The sequence below is a fragment of the Mchenga conophoros genome, linkage group LG1, assembly GCF_057382185.1.
Source record: "Mchenga conophoros isolate Kocher_MC1m ecotype Shallow Benthic linkage group LG1, M_conophoros_male_GT1.1, whole genome shotgun sequence".
Classification (NCBI taxonomy): domain Eukaryota; kingdom Metazoa; phylum Chordata; class Actinopteri; order Cichliformes; family Cichlidae; genus Mchenga; species Mchenga conophoros.
This window is the reverse complement of record NC_140526.1, coordinates 41,267,554-41,284,759: the sequence shown is the minus strand read 5'-3', so window position 1 is coordinate 41,284,759 and position 17,206 is coordinate 41,267,554. Positions and strand designations below refer to the sequence as shown.

Sequence of the window (17,206 nt, the reverse complement as noted above, 5' to 3'; positions counted from 1 at the left end):
ACAGTAAAACTTACATTGCAGTGGCCTTACTAAAAGAAAATGTCTCTGAGCATCAAATAAAATGGGGGGCTACTATTTTCATGTCTCTGTCTTTAACATAGTGCCACAGATGCAGACTTCTTCCTGTACCACTGCTTGAAGAAGGTGTCTTCCAGAAACTGGCAGTAGGACTGGGAGTTGAGCTTGACTCCATCCTCAACCCGAAAAGGCCCCACAAGCTCATCTTTGATGATACCAGCCCAAACCAGTACTCCACCTCCACCTTGCTGGCGTCTGAGTGGGACTGGAGCTCTCTGCCCTTTACCAATCCAGCCACGGGCAGTTATTTTGCGCCTTGGTTTTTCCACACGCTTCTTGCGACCCTGTTGACTATTTTGAATGAAACGCTTGATTGTTCGATGATCACGCTTCAGAAGCTTTGCAATTTTGAGACTGCTGCATCCCTCTGCAAGATATCTCACTATTTTTGACTTTTCTGAGCCTGTCAAGTCCTTCTTTTGACCCATTTTGCCAAAGGAAAGGACGTTGCCTAATAATTATGCACACCTGATATAGGGTGTTGATGTCATTAGACCACACCCCTTCTCATTACAGAGACGCACATCACCTAATATGCTTAATTGGTAGTAGGCTTTCGAGCCTATACAGCTTGGAGTAAGACAACATGCATGAAGAGGATGATGTGGACAAAATACTCATTTGCCTAATAATTCTGCACTCCCTGTACTATAGCTCAAATTGCTCAAATACACAGCGTATCACAGTCTGTTGCACATGGGACTGCAGAGCTGCAGATCAGTCAGGGTGCCCATGTTGACCTCTGTCCACCACTGAAATACAATAATAATAATAATAATAATAATAATAATAATAATACACACGCGCACACGCGCACACACGCACGCACACACACACACACAGACACACACAGACACACACACACACACACACACACACACACACACACACACACACACATATAAATATATAAGACAATGATATATATCCACGGCCAGCTTATCAAGCAGTGACCTCAGCATCCTGCTCCCTGTGAGTCAGGCAAATCTAATCTCTAAAAAGTTCTTTTAAGATATTTTCCCCTCAGGCACTGCCTGCCTCTGTGTAAGCCAAACACCCCAAAAAAGACATTAAACAGGCCTGAGATCTGTCAGGGGATTGATATAATAAGCCAAAGTTAACACAGTCATAACCTCTTCTGCTGCAAGTGGAGCAGTCAGCAGGCTTTAGCAGTAAATCGCTCTCCCACACATCACCCAGCTGTTGGACACAGTTTCATGAATACAGTCTTCTTATGTATCACAGTGGAAGCAACAAACTGTTTTTATAAATTAATTTTATGAAGAAATGCATTTGCACAATGATTCTGTCATTGGGTAAGAGATTGTGTTACTTGAGCTGACATCAATGAGCTATATTTATTTTTCAGACATTCATCCTTTGTGTAATTTAATATTTTATTCATGTTTTAATGTTTACACTGGTTTCTCTAATGTGAAAATGGAGCAGTCTCCATCTCCCTTTTCAATTTACTTCTTGAACTGAATATAAATGTAAAAAGCTTCAGCAGCACATCATGCAAAATGTAGAAGCAGAACATTGAAATGACAGTTATTCATTTGTCAGATTTATGACTGCAACTGCACTTAGTTTCTCAATAATAACTAGAAAGTTTTTTTCACACTGTGACATTTCAGGTCATGTTCCTGATGGCCTGTCAGAATCATTAAAAACACCTCGGTTAAACACTGCCCTGATAAGGTATACAGGCATATATGGTGTTACTATTTTGTTACTATTATAGTATAAACGGGCGATCGTGGCTCAAGAGTTGGGCGTTCGCCTTGTAATCGGAAGGTTGCCGGTTCGAGCCCCGGCTTGGACAGCCTCGGTCGTTGTGTCCTTGGGCAAGACGCTTCACTCGTTACCTACTGGTGGTGGTCAGAGGGCCCGGTGGCGCCAGTGTCCGGCAGCCTCGCCTCTGTCAGTGCGCCCCAGGGTGGCTGTGGCTACAATGTAGCTGCCATCACCAGTGTGTGAATGGGTGGATGACTGGATATGTAAAGCGCTTTGAGGTCCTTAGGGACTAGAAAAGCGCTATATAAATACAGGCCATTTACCATTTTAAAGGCATGTGGTGTAAAATTGGTAAAGTTAGGAAGCACTAAGTCCTGCCTCATCTCACCTATGGTGGGTTTTTAATGTAAAATGAGTGCTTAACATACCTCTGTGCACCAAGATAGAAGATAAATGTTTGGTGTAAGTTACCCAGGTGCCAGCCATCTTAAATGCAGCTCTTTTATAGGATATGAGCTGGCAAGAGTACAAGTTTGGTTGGTCAAAGTAATTAGGGAAGTGTGAAATGAGCTTTAAATTGTGTATGTGCAAATATCTGCTTCCATTCTTGACAAGCGAATGATGATGTTAGGATTATTTATGAAAACTAACCTTCTTGGTTTTTCTTTTCCCTCTCTGGAAGGATTATGTCACATTTGAATTGAGAATGTTTGATCTGAGAGAATATAAAGGTGGACTGCAGGATGTGGGAGTGAGACGGAAACGTTGCCATTTTGCTGTGTGTGTGAAAGATTGACCAATAAACGAATGAGTTCAGTCAAGAGTGATGTCGACTGGTTTCCACACCACACCTCTCTGCGTAACAAGCACTTTTTCTTTCATACAGGTGGAGTCATGAATACTGACCTTAACTGAGGCAAGTGAGGCCCGCAGGTGGATGTTTTGTCTTCTCCACTTTGTCAGGCAGGTCTATTTAAGTGATTTCTTGATTGGGAACAGGTATGGCAGCGATCTAGCCTGGGTTTGGGTACAGAAATTGAACTTTTCCCCTTAATAATGAACACCTTCATTTAGAAACTGCATTTCGTGCTTACTTGTGTTATGTTTTCAATTTGTTTGATGATCTGAAACATTGAAGTGTGACAAGCATACAAAACAACAGGAAATCAGGAAGAGGGCAAACACTTTTTCACACTGTAGATCTGGGAACAGAGAGCAGTACACCAAACACAACCTCAAAAAAGTTATAAAGACAGCAAAAGCAGCATAAACTGAATGAAGTGAACATTACTTAATGACCAGAGACTCGGCAGCGATGTGAAAGAGAATCTAGCAGATAACACCAGGAGCAGCAGGAATCTGCCAACAGGGAGTTGCTGGCTGAAGGTCTAAACCAGGGGTGCTCAATACGTCGATCGCGATCGACCAGTCGATCGCAAAGGTAGTATTGGTAGATCGCATGGCATTAAAAAAAAAATAGATGCCAGCCTATCATCCATCCCGTCACTTGATTGATACAGGGAAGCCAGTCAGATGACAGCAGATTTTTTCTGACGCTTAGGTCGCTGCGCATGCGCAAACAGCGGCGCGAAGTGTAGTAAAACTGACAAGCTAGTCAGCGAGTTAACTCCAATTTTTAGCTCTCGGTTTTTTCTCTTAAACCTGGCCGTCAGCAGCTACTGTCCGGACTATGCATCCCTGGCTGATTCAATTCAGTGCAAGTCATCAGAGTAAACTCAGGTAATGACAAAAAATTTACATAGTTAATTGTGTTGTGAAATATTGGATATTGCGGTTATGCATGTATATACATTGTAGATATAAAGAATCCTCAATATATTTATAAATAAGTATACGTTTTGGATTTTTGTAGTGGGTAGATCATTTTGACTTGGTCATTTTATAAGTAGCTCACATGCGGAAAAAGTGTGAGCACCCCTGGTCTAAACCTTTGCCGTTTGAGAGATCGGATAGGACAGGTCCACCTCCGAGGGATACTGCTCATTCACTTTTCATGTGAAGAATGTGAAATGAGTTCTGGGCTGTGTGAAGCACCAGGCCCAGATGGGATCCCAGGCAGGGTTCTCAAAGACCATACTCACCATCTTCCTGAAGTGGTGACTTACATCATAAATACATTTCTGTGCTGTTATGATTCTTGTTCTTTGACCCAGTGTTTTATGTTCTGGGCCCCGTGATTCTGTTTGCTTATCATTGTTTTGGTCATGAAGGGTGACTTACGTTTCCTAGTTTAGTTTTCTTATGTTTGAGTCTTCTGATTATTGTGTTTATCTCTTATGGTTCTGGTTTAGTTCCCTTTAGTGTTTCCCTTTTGCTATGTTTTAGTTCTCAGTGTCTCCTGTGTATGTCAGTCTTGTTGTCATGCTCCAACTGTCTTTGTCTCTGTGTTCTGTCTTTAGCGCCTCTGTAGTCTCCCCAAGCCCATTTTGTCTCTCACTCCCTCTGCTGTCTCTTCCTCTCTCTGTATATGTCGTCTCCCTTACCTGTTCCAGTGTTCCTGTCCTCATGCTTGTCTCTTCTGTTTGTCAGGCATTCCCGTGTTTGCTTATCCCTCATCACCCCTCTGTAACTTTGTTACCAAGTTCTTGTACTTCTGTGCTGCCTGCATTTGGGCCCTCATGGATTTTAACATCCATGTGGACAACCCTCAGGACAAAGGGACTAAAGACCTGAGTAACACTCAGCATGTAACAGAGACCACACATAATAGAGGACACACTCTGTACCTGCTGATCTCCAAGGGCCTGAGCATTTCAGAGGTTACTGTGTCTGATGTGGGCCTGTCTGATCATTACTGTGTTTTCTTTGAAAGTAAAATTTCAGCCCACACAAATATATCAACAGCAGTGATCACAAAACGGTGTATAACTGAACACAGTAGTGAGATCTTTAACCAGGTCTTCCCATTAACACCTGACCTGCCCAGAGGGTCAGTCAATGAGCTCGTCAATAGCTTCAATGCTAACATGTTAAATGTAATGGACACTATTGCTCCCATTAAGGTGAAGGTTATCTCTGGAAGGAAAAAGTCTCCATGGAGAAACTCCACACTGGTGAAAAATGAAAAAAGAGAGTGTAGGAAAGCTGAGCGCAGATGGAGAAAAACAAACCTCCAGGTTCATTATGACATTTATAAAGAGAAACTTCACAATTATAATTTACAACTGAGGAGTGCAAGGAGGTCCTACTTCTCTGACATCATCACTAAAAACAGCCATAATGCTCGGGTCTTATTTGCTACAGTTGACAGGCTAACAAACCCTCCTGTGTCAGTGGCAGCTGAACTTCATTCGACCATGGCCTGCAATGACTTTGCCAAATTCTTCACAGAAAAAATCCAAAAAATTAGACAAGCAATTGGTACATCAACAGCAGATCCAGGATATGTACTGTGTCCACCGAAAAACTGTTTAAACACCATGAAACAGTTTCAACCTATTAACAGCAAAGACCTGGAGGACATCTTAGGTCAACTGAACTCCTCCTCTTGCTGTTTAGATGTCCTGCCAACAAGTTTTTTCAAAAAGGTCTCAAAGACTTTAGAGTCAGACCTGTTACAGATCGTCAACTTTTCTTTAATGTCAGGTGTGTTTCCAGAATCACTAAAAACTGCTGTAATCAAACCTATACTGAAAAAGGACAATCTTGACAAGACACAAATGAACAACTACAGGCCGATCTCAAATCTCCCATTTTTAAGTAAGATCATTGAAAAAGCAGTTTCTCAACAGCTCAGTTACTTCTTAAAACAGAATAATTGCTACGATGCCGTCCAGTCAGGTTTTAGACAGAACCACAGCACTGAAACCGCTCTGACCAAAGTGTTTAATGACATATGTCTGAATACAGACAGTGGAAAAATGTCAGTCTTAGTTTTACTGGATCTCAGTGCAGCATTTGATACAGTTGACCACAACATATTACTCAAACGACTGGAGAACTGGACAGGTCTTTCAGGAACTGTACTAAACTGGTTCAAAACATACTTAGAAAACAGGAAATACTTTGTATCAACAGGTAACTTCACATCTGAGCAGACAAGTATCACATGTGGAGTTCCCCAAGGTTCCACAAAAAAAATCTACCTGAATTGAAATTAAAATTAATACGTTAACAATTCTGTTTTGCAGTGTGAGTCAGTCAGTGACTGGCTGCTCCCATATGGGATTAGAACGATGCCACCTTATCCCATAGTCCAGCCAATGATGCGATTCACATTCACATACGCAGCTAATCAATGTCGTTGACAGGCTATGACAGCGTCCTTATGTGTTTTAGCAAAGCGGCTGATGTGGAGTGAAGCCACGTTAATGACAACGTGTACAACCATTGGAGATGTGAGCAGGACAGACGGAACAACTGACGGACAAAGTGTGGACTTTATACCAGTTTTTAAATTGTGTTGATCGGCCACGTGAAACCAGAGTTATGATAAAATATCTGCACTGTTTGTTTTCTTCCTGAATACTGTCGTTGTTTATATTTACTGCAGGAAGAAACGGTAAAAACTGCGTTTTATAAGGAAAACGCTCGAAAGCCTGTGAACAAAAACAACACCAAAAAAACTCCACCCTTTCCTATTGGTGGAAAAATGTACCATGTCGACCAATCAAAAAATGATATGGCAACATGGCATTTAGTTGTTTAGGAAGGAGGAAGTTTTAGGAGTGACGGCGTGTTTGAGATGTGAGAGATTTGCGACATTTAGGCAAATCTTGTGTAGTTAGTGTGTAGTGTAGTCAATAGTGTTGTTGTGTTTGTCAGAGCAATGAGGCGACTGCTGAGTGTTACAGGTGTTACAGCAGTGACACATCTGCTGCTGTCAGGCCTGCAGGTATCAGGCTGTTGTTCTCCTTCATCTCATAGTGGACAGAAATTATTTTTTGGAGTGGCACAAATTGTCACAGATTAGTAGGCAGAGGACTCACTCGCAGGACTCTGAAGTTTAGAGAGAAGGTGAGGGTTTATTTGCAATGTGACACCAAGTGAGAATATATACATATATACAGTGGAACAGCTAACACAGGGCTCCCAGGAGTAGGGCGGGGTCCGAAGGGAAGGTCCAAGACGGGGGTACACACACGCTCTTCTTCCACTTGATCCGTAACTCACTCAAAATGTCCACACCAAAAAGCTCACGCTCACTCACACACATCCACAGAAATCCAGACGGCAGGGAAGACGGGCAGGGAGTCTAGAAGGCCTGTACACAGAGGAAGAACAATGTCGGGAGGAAACTCTAGGAGATCAAAGGAACACTTTCATACGCTACGCTACACTGACGCTTGGTAGTGTGACGATCCAGCGAGGAAGCAGCCTCTCTTGCCATCTTAAGTAGTCTGCCAGGATCAGTGTGAATGAGCCACAGGTGTGTGTTCAGGGCGGGTTCAGAGGCGGGGAATCAAGGTCCAGTTCCGCCCTGGTGGGAGAGGCTAAGACAAAAAATAAACACACCACGACCAGATCTTGAGAACCATGACATAAATAATTTGTGTGGCATCAGATTTGATGCAGAACAGCTGATTGTTCTGTAAATAGTTTGAAATGTTTATTTAAAAAACGCCTTGGCTGCATTAAAAAAAAAAAAACAGCTGCAAAAAACGTTGTTGTTTGCATAACTCAGTTACTTTTTTGAAGAAGTAACTATATAATTAACTGCCCAACATTGGTCATTGTTTACTGTATGTTGCAGACAGAGTTACAGACTCTCTCCCAGACCACAGACTCATAATACAAGTCAGAGCTTTATTTAAAAAAAAGAAAGAAAGAAAGAAAGAAAGAAAGAAAGAAAGAAAGAAAGAAAGAAAGAAAGAAAGAAAGAAAGAAAGTTTTGTTTTCAAAATTGGAGTTCAAGTTATTTTTACTTCCAATAGTGTTAACATGCTACACAGGTCATGAACAAGATTTTTTAACATTTTCATTGTAAGTGGACTAAAGCAGTTAATTAAAGATAGTCTAACTAATGCTGTAATTAGATTATTTTAATAAACAAGTAACTTGGATGGATTGGATGCTGGCGTGACCACAGTGCACACGTCTGCTGTTGCTCACAGTGGTACCGCTCAGGGAGTTTGTGCGTTCGCTCAGACACGTGAAACATTAGAGGGAACATTGAGTGCCGGCTTGACACCAGGTAACCATTTATTTCAAATTCAAATTCAAATTCAAATTCAAAGTTTATTTGTCACGTACACAGTCATACACAGTACGATATGTAGTGAAATGCTTGGACAACTGCTCGTGACCTAAAGAAAAAAAAAGGAAAAGGCTATGAATAAGATAGGAAATAAATATGAAAAATTAAAAAGGGTAAATTTAACTAGGAAGGAGTAAAATATAAATTAAGGTTAAAAATGAAATAACTGTACAACACAAATTAGAATGAAGGGTAAATTTAACTGGGAAGAATAAGATAAAATATATAAATTAAAGTTGAAAATAAAATAACTGTACAACAAAATACACAATATAGAACTATATAAGAATGTATGAAGAAATATAAATAAATAAATATATATATATATATATAAATATATATATATATATATATACACACACACACACAATAACAGCAGCTGTACAAGTATTAACCGGAAATGAAGAATATAGTGACCAGTGTTGTGCAAAAAAACAATGTGTGCAAAACCAAAGTCCAGAAAGTCCAGTGTGTGTGTAAGAACCATATGTGTGGGTCAGTACTGTGTGGTGGTGTGATTGAGAGACCGTATCGCCTGCGGGAAGAAGCTCCTCCTCAGTCTCTCTGTGTTGGTCTTCAGGGAGCGGAATCGCTTTCCTGACCTCAGCAGAGAGAACAGTCTGTTGTTGGGATGGCTGAGGTCCTTCACCATCTTCCTGGCCTTGGTCCAGCACCGCCTGCTGTAGATTGAGTGCAGGTCAGGGAGCTCGGAGCGGATGGTGCACTCAGCTGACCGCACAACCCTCTGTCTGTCCTGCATGGTGCTGTTTCCGAACCAGGTTAAGATGTTTCCCGCCAGGATGCTCTCTATGGTGCACGAGTAAAAGTTCCTGAGCACCTTGGAGGGCAGTTGGAAGTCTCTCAAGCGTCTGAGGTGGTAGAGACGCTGTCGGGCCTTTTTCACCACGGTGTTGATGTGACAGGACCATGACAGGTCCTGCGTGATGTGAACTCCGAGGTATTTGAAGCTGTCCACTCTCTCCACTGGGCACTCGTTGATGACGGGGGTCTGGTAGTTCCTCTCCTGCTTAGTGCTGAAGTCCACTATCAGCTCCTTTGTCTTACTGACGTTTAGAAGGAGGTTGTTCCTCTGGCACCAGTTCTCCAGATTCCTAATCTCCTTCAGGTAGGCCGTCTCGTTGTTATCAGAGATCAGGCCCACCACGACGGTGTCGTCAGCAAACTTGATGATGGTGGTGGAGCTGGTAGTGGCCACACAGTCATATGTGTACAAAGAGTACAGCAGGGGGCTCAGAACACACCCCTGGGGGGCTCCAGTGCTGAGAGTGGTGGAGGCTGAGACATGTCCGCCCATCCTTACTGCCTGTGGTCTGCCAGTTAGGAAGTTGGAGATCCACTGACACATAGATGAGCTGAGTCCCAGATGCTCCAGCTTGGTGGTGAGTGTGGAGGGAATTATGGTGTTAAATGCAGAGCTGTAGTCTATGAAGAGCATTTTAACATAATTCCCCCTTCTAGTGTCCAAGTGAGTGATGTGTGGAGGAGATGAGAGATGGCATCGTCTGTGGAACGATTTGGACGGTAAGCGAACTGTAGTGGGTCCAGTGTGTCTGGTAGTGAAGAAATTTGTTTGTTTGTTTGTTTGTTTGTCAGAGTGTAAACTCACTCTCTGGGTAGTAATCACTTTTAAGGGAATAGGATTGTATTTATTCATTCGGTTTTCTTTTTGTACATGTATTCATGTTATTTATTTAAATGGTTAGAACCTGGTACCAAAATGTACATAACAGTCATAATAAAATTAATCAAGTTTACTCAGAAAGTTTACCATGTCCTCGTCACTCTGAAGCCTATTTTAATATTAAATAGCTATAGCAACATGTTGACCTTCGATTTATTGACATTGACGGAGAGGTAAGAGATCAACTGTGACAAGATATTTTTATTATTATAAATACCTAACACAGTAATAAGAATCATAGTTTCCACGTGATAAGGTTTGTTTGTTTTTTGTTAATTTTTGACCAACATATAATTGAAATGATTTTGAGGACCTTGGTGGATTAAGTCAAATTTTAATGGATTGTTAACATAACCGCACTCTTCATTCTTAAAAAGTTTATCAGAATTCAAACTTAGAGCTATTGTATTTACACACAGACAAGATGACATACGTGTAAACACTGCCAAAAACATAACCTCTGTGGCAGAGCCATTTCTGAGTCTGTGGCAGTCTCTGGATTGTGAGTCTTACCCTACAGCTGTGGGAATTATTCAGCAGTCTTAGAGCACGGTTCTTATTTGGAACAGGGTGATGTGGGTACTATGGGTCTAGAACAAACGGAGAACTTTAAGTATAGTAATTAGTATTAGTGACTGAAAGAATGACATTGTGGTTTCACATGGTGGAAATGAGCTTCCTCAAAAGCTGGTGTTTGGGCTCTTGATGGTGAGAGAGAGTGAGGATTTTAGTCATCAACTTCTGTGGGCATCTGACTAGGATCCACCTCCACTGCAGACCGAGGACACATTGGAGAGATCATATCTCTCGACTGGTCTGAGAACGCTTCAGTGTCTCCCCCACATGAACTGGAGGAGGTGGCTAGGAAGAGGAAGGTGCATGTCAAAGTATAACCAAGTCACAATGTTGACAGAACTGCCAGTAGACCCATGAGAAGGGAGGTGTTTGGTTTTTTTTGCTTTAAAAAAAAAAAAAAAAAAAAAAAAAAAAATATATATATATATATGTATTTAAATATATATCTGTGAAGGTTCTCAGTCATCCAGGTCATCGTAGTCAAAGGAGCTTGCAAAGCGTCTGGACTTCTTTAAGTTGCTTGAAGACGTTTCACCTCTCATCCGAGAAGCTTCTTCAGTTCTAAGGTCAAATGGTGGAGAGTCCCAGATATAAACCTAGTGGGAGTTTCCCCCCACAGAGGGACAAAAGGACCCCTGATGATCCTCTAATCGCCTGAGCCAAGGTGTGAAACTGGGTGTGGGTCACAATCAGCCAGGGTTTTGGGTGTGTTCATTGTGAAACCTGGCCCCACCTTATCATGCGAATTCCTGAGGTCAGATGGCCCAGGATGTGAGTGGGCGTTAAGGCGTCTGGGGAGGGATCTCAAAACTGGATTATAGATGGCAGAGAGTTGGTGTCGTAAACCCCGCCTCTGTTCAAAGATGGTCACTCACAGTGGACATAGATGCTTCTTTCACTCCTCTTTCAAACCATCTGTCCTCTCTGTCCAAAATGTGAACATTGGCATCCTCGAAAGAGTGACCTTTGACCTTTAGATGCAGATGGACTGCTGAGTCTTGTCCTGTGGAGGTGGCTCTTTGTCCAAACAGCCACTTCACAAGCGCATGGCACAACACAGAAGAGCCACCTCCACAGGACAAGACTCAGCAGTCCATCTGCATCTTAAGGTCAAAGGTCACTCTTTCGAGGATGCCAATGTTCACATTTTGGACAGAGAGGACAGATGGTTTGAAAGAGGAGTGAAAGAAGCATCTATGTCCACTGTGAGCGACCATCTTTGAACAGAGGCGGGGCTTACGACACCAACTCTCTGCCATCTATAATCCAGTTTTGAGATCCTTCCCAGACGCCTTAACGCCCACTCACATCCTGGGCCATCTGACCTCAGGAATTCGCATGATAAGGTGGGGCCAGGTTTCACAATGAACTCACCCGAAACTCTGGCTGATTGGGACCCACACCCAGTTTCCCACCTTGGCTCAGGCGATTAGAGGATCATCAGGGGGTCCTTTTGTCCCTCTGTGGGGGGTCACTCCCACTAGGTTTATATCTGGGACTCTCCACCATTTGACCTTAGAACTGAAGAAGCTTCTCGGATGAGAGGTGAAACGTCTTCAAGCAACTTAAAGAAGTCCAGACGCTGTTCTTTGCAAGCTCCTTTGACTATATGTATATATATATATATATATATATATATATATATATATATATATATATATATATATATATATATATATATATATATATATGTATATATATATATATGTATATATATATATATGTATATATATATATATGTATATATATATATATGTATATATATATATATATGTATATATATATATATATGTATATATATGTATATATATATATATATGTATATATATATATATATGTATATATATATATATGTATATATATATATATATGTATATGTATATGTATATATATATATATATATATATATATATATGTATATATATATATATATGTATATGTATATATATATATATATGTATATGTATATATATATATATATGTATATGTATATATATATGTATATGTATATATATATATATGTATATGTATATATATATATATATATATGTATATATATATATATATATATGTATATATATATATATATATGTATATGTATATATATATATATATATATGTATATATATATATATGTATATATATATATATATATATATATGTATATGTATATATATATGTATGTATATGTATATATATATATATATATATGTATATATGTATATATATATATATATATATATATATATATATATGTGTATATGTATATATATATATATATATATATATATATGCTCTGGGCACCATCACCGCTCAGATCACAGGTCAGGTGATGTGTTTAAGTTTGTACCTAAACAAGGTTTTACAGTATTAATAAATGCCACACTATATGCATCTATTTTGAAGACATTTAATTCAGTTAACTTTATATAGCGCCAAATCACAAGAACAATCAAACAGGTATATATCCTATAATAGTAAAGCAAAATATAAAAGGTAACAACAGTGATTTTAGTGATGGACAGAAAAACACAACTTTATCGGTCACCTCCACAGATCCCGAACATTACAGTGTGGATCAGCCCAAGTTTAGAAAATAGATCTTTGGAATTGAACAGACTGTTTTTCCTTAAAGCGCAAAATATAAACAAATGAAGATTTTTGGATGTGTGTGTGTGGATTTTTTTTTCAATAAAGAAAATGTTTGCTTTTTTCCCTTAAAATATCTTACGGCTTTTTGTCTTTGTTACGGCAGGATATCCGGTTGTACCGGAAAACCGGCTTGTCACCATTCAAGAGAGATGGCTGCTTTCTTTATTACAATATATTAGCAACAAAGCTACAGCAAGTGATGTTTTCAAAGGGTAGAACTGTGCTTTTGAGACCAGTAGTGGCACAGTTTAGTGGTGTAAAGTAATATAAACGTAAATGTTGCGTCGCAATTTCTGCGAGTTTTGCTGTGAGCCACCTGTATGCCGGCTAGCGAGTAGCTGCAAAGCCGAGACGTCGCTCAGCTTGTCTTCCAGCCCTGCTGCGGTCTGTTAATGGTACACCGGATCTCGAAACAGATCCGAACCGCGTGTTTTGTTTTAGCCGAAGTTAGTAAATCAGGTAACCCCGGGCCTAAATGCCAGAACAAGGCCCCAGGATGAATGGGTTTTCTATCGGCGAGCTGTGCTGGCTGTTCTGCTGTCCACCCTGTCCGAGTCGCATCGCGGCCAAACTAGCTTTCCTTCCACCGGAGCCCACGTATTCCATGCACACCGACGCTAACGGGGTGACTAGCTTACATTTAACCGAACGGGCAGACTGGCAATACTCCCAGCGAGAGCTCGATGCAGTGGAAGTGTTCACCACTAGAAGCAGCCGGGGTAACCGGGTAGCATGCATGTTTGTGCGTTGCGCTCCGAACAGTCGCTACACGCTGCTGTTTTCCCACGGTAACGCTGTGGACCTGGGGCAGATGTGCAGTTTTTACATCGGCCTGGGCTCCAGGATAAACTGCAACGTGTTCTCCTACGACTATTCAGGCTACGGAGTCAGCACCGGCAAGCCTTCAGAGAAGAACCTGTATGCGGACATCGAGGCGGCCTGGCAGATGCTGAGGAACAAGTGAGTATAACACATGGGTGTTGTGGATCAGACAATGCCTACAAGTGTGTGCTGAGATAACGCCCACTACACAAATGCTTTGGGCTCAAATTGTGGTCATAAATATTTTGTACTTGTAAATCAGACTGCATAGCTGCATAGCTAGTTTTGTAACCTTGTAAACCAAAATGTCTGAAAATGTTATGTGCATGTTATCCACAGATCCACAGATGAGAATTTTTTTGTGTGTGTTAAGAAAAAGATTTGTTTGTAAAAATATTTACACAAGTTACTTTTTTTTGCTGTGTGTAACTTTCAACTTGCAGTATAAATTTTGACCCGATTTTTCTTCCTTTCAGCTGACTGGTCAGTGTCATGTCAATCACAAATTTAGCTATCCAATCAGAGAACAAATGGGTTTGGCGGTGGGAGGGACTCTTTACTGAGGTTCAGGTCCTGGAAGGGCAAAGGTGCCAGCGTTTTCCTTCATCACCACAAAGGAAAACATTCTGTGCGTGTCTGAGTTCGGTGAACTTTTTGTCACAGGTGTACGTGCAGGGACCTCCACAGTCTTTTCAACGGCTCTGTGGACCTCGGGGAGGAAAGCACTTTTGTGGAAATGACACACTCTTCGCTAGTCGGGATAGTTACAAAGCTTTCTTAGTTATGATCGAGTGATTCATGTTTTTACTTAAAAACGTGAACATAATACAACACACACTGTCATAGAGGATATAAAATCAGAGATACGTTTTGAAACGACGAGGGGCAGGTGCATCTAGTACACGTAGAGCAGCCACAAGAAAACAACATAAAAGCTAGCGCAGCAGCCAGCACAACACACATTGTGGATTCTTTGCTCTTAGTTAGCTGTGAGCGCAGCGAATGCCACGTCTGATGTGAAAGGGCCTTTATCCTGTGCAGTGTGACTGACAGCAATGGTCCCGGGTCAGCCCTGACTTTATGTGAAAGTAATAATGGTAATTCTGACTGTCAGAGATTTACAGTTAACAAACGGTCAGGTGAATAAACAACACTGAGACACTTGATACTGATAACGTGCGGCACGGGTGAAACTCAGACAGAGAGTCACACCGTACTGCAGTATTTGTTTATTTTTATAGGTTACATCGTCAATATGCAAATATAATCACATTTCCTGTTACGCAGGTCCTGATGCTGTCTGTGTGTAAGCTGTGTGTGTGTGTGTGTCACAAAGTGTATGTGCTACAAGTCAATTTCTAAGAATAACATAATGCAAGTCAACTTCTGCGGATGTGTATTTCTGTACAGGTCTCTTGCGGTAAATGTCACAGGGTCACAGGGTCAGCTTCCTGTTTCAACAGAAAACTGTGTCTGGTGAAATATGTGAACATAAGTATAACATAACATTTGAAGCATAATCAAATAAAACATTAAAAACTCCCTGACACTGACCATTGGTTTACCACAACTTTATCCTTTCAACAGCTACTGAAAGTTAAGGGACCTAGCTTATATGAGCCTTGTGGGATGTTTATATAGAGATCCTCCAGCTTCAAACTGTATTGCCCTTCCAGGACCTGAAGCTCAGTAAAGCCCCCTCTGACAGCCCAACCCATCTGTTCTCCAGTTAAATTTGTGAAAAGAAGAAAATTCAGGTCAAAAATCATACTTGCAATTTGAAGCTCACACACAGCCAGGGAACTTGAGCGCAGCTTTACACGTAGTTTTTTGCTTTGCATCTGTAACCGGACCTGAACAAAAACAAATTTGTAACTTGTCTAAATATTTTTCACACACACACAAATTCTCATCTATAGATGCACAAACATAAAATTTTCAGATATTTTGGTTTACATGGGTACAAAACTAACAACTACACAGTCTGATTTACAAGTACAAAATATTTATGACAACAATTTGAGCTCATAAAATGCGGCTAAAGTGAAACAGAGAAGTTGCTGGAAGATTACATGGCACAAAATTAATCTTTGCCAGTGGCTGTTAAAAACTGCATTTCCTATGCTGTGTAGGTGCTAATAAAGCTTCCTGCCCCCAGTACATGCTCAGGGCTAAAGAAAGGTTTGGCAGGTGGAACCATTGGAAATGTGACTCACCTGTTTTCTGCTCATCTGCCTCTGGTTTCCTGCTTATCATGGTTTCTATAAATACAGTACAGTATGTTACCTGCACAGGTTTTCTTTCATGGATAATTTTAATTAGGGCTGATTATTGTCACTGATTTCTAGAATCGATTCGATTTCGATTCACAAGGTCCCGAATCGATTTGATCCACGATTCGATTTGAATCGGGTAAATTTTGCCTGATCACGTATCAGTACATTTCCATATTTTTATTTCTACAAAGAGAAAACTGACACTTGTGAGACTTTATCAAAGGTGTGAGCATCACAGCAGAGGCCTTTGTGTCGAAGTCACTGAAGATAAAACACAGAAAAACGTGAAGGTGACTTTCCTGGCCTGGAATTTTATAGCAGATGACCTTAAAAATATTCTGCAGTAGATCAAAAACGAAAGAAAACCATTAATCAACATATGAACATTACCTGATGCTGCTGACGTGAAGCAGAGCAAAGTTGGAGGTTTTATTTGAGACACAGCCTTTTGCAATTTTGCATAATTTTAAAAAGTTACAATTTGTTCAGTATTGAACAGCAGAAATGAGGCTTTCTTTTTGGAAGTAAGTAGAAGGGAAACAAACAGCGTCCGACAGCGCTGTAAACAGCAGTAGACTTGTGCGTAACAAGCAAGCGAATAATGCAGAAAACAGATTTTTAGACGGGAAACTGTTCTTGAAGAGAGAGAGAGAGAGCTGTGCATGAAGTGTGGTGGAAGCAAAACAGCAAAAGTCAGAGTGAGTTCATGACGATGTTTATGTGAAGCGAAGTTTGGATCTTCTTTTGCATCTGGTTCAGTCAATATTGTTTGGAGAGAGATAAAACCTGCAGCTTCAGAATCTAAGGCAAAAAGGACGTAAACACAAAGCGCCGACCCGCCGAAACATCAGAATCAGCGAGCTGTCGGCTTTCAGCCCCGAGCGTGTCCGTGCCGTCGGTGAGAAAACAAACATCTCACTGATTCTGATCCGTCGGCGGGTCGGCGCTTTGTGTTTACGTCTTTGAGCAGAATCCGTGTTCCTGCTCTCATTTACTGTTTTAGCTGTTTGGTGGTTGTTGAAATTTTGAGATTCTGGCGTTTCGGGAAAAATAAATTTATATTTAAAAATAGATTCAGGATTTTAAAGAATCGATATCAAGTTATCCAAGCCAGAATCGATTTTAATCGATAAATCGATAATCAAA

At 40.7% G+C, this 17,206-nt stretch overlaps 1 protein-coding gene across 2 annotated transcripts in view; it reads left to right on the top strand.

Moving 5' to 3' along the window:
* Positions 1-12,919: 12,919 nt before the first annotated feature.
* abhd17c (abhydrolase domain containing 17C, depalmitoylase) overlaps positions 12,920-17,206 on the top strand; it is a 32,584-nt gene continuing 28,297 nt past the window's right edge. The window contains exons 1-2 of one of the 2 annotated variants that reach the window (XM_085278633.1): positions 12,920-13,750; positions 13,841-13,922. In XM_085278633.1, coding sequence (XP_085134759.1) covers positions 13,438-13,750; positions 13,841-13,922 — 395 coding nt within the window. In that variant the 5' untranslated portion in view covers positions 12,920-13,437. Of the gene's footprint in view, positions 13,923-17,206 lie in introns of both variants that reach the window. The other variant, XM_085278626.1, reaches the window with a different exon arrangement.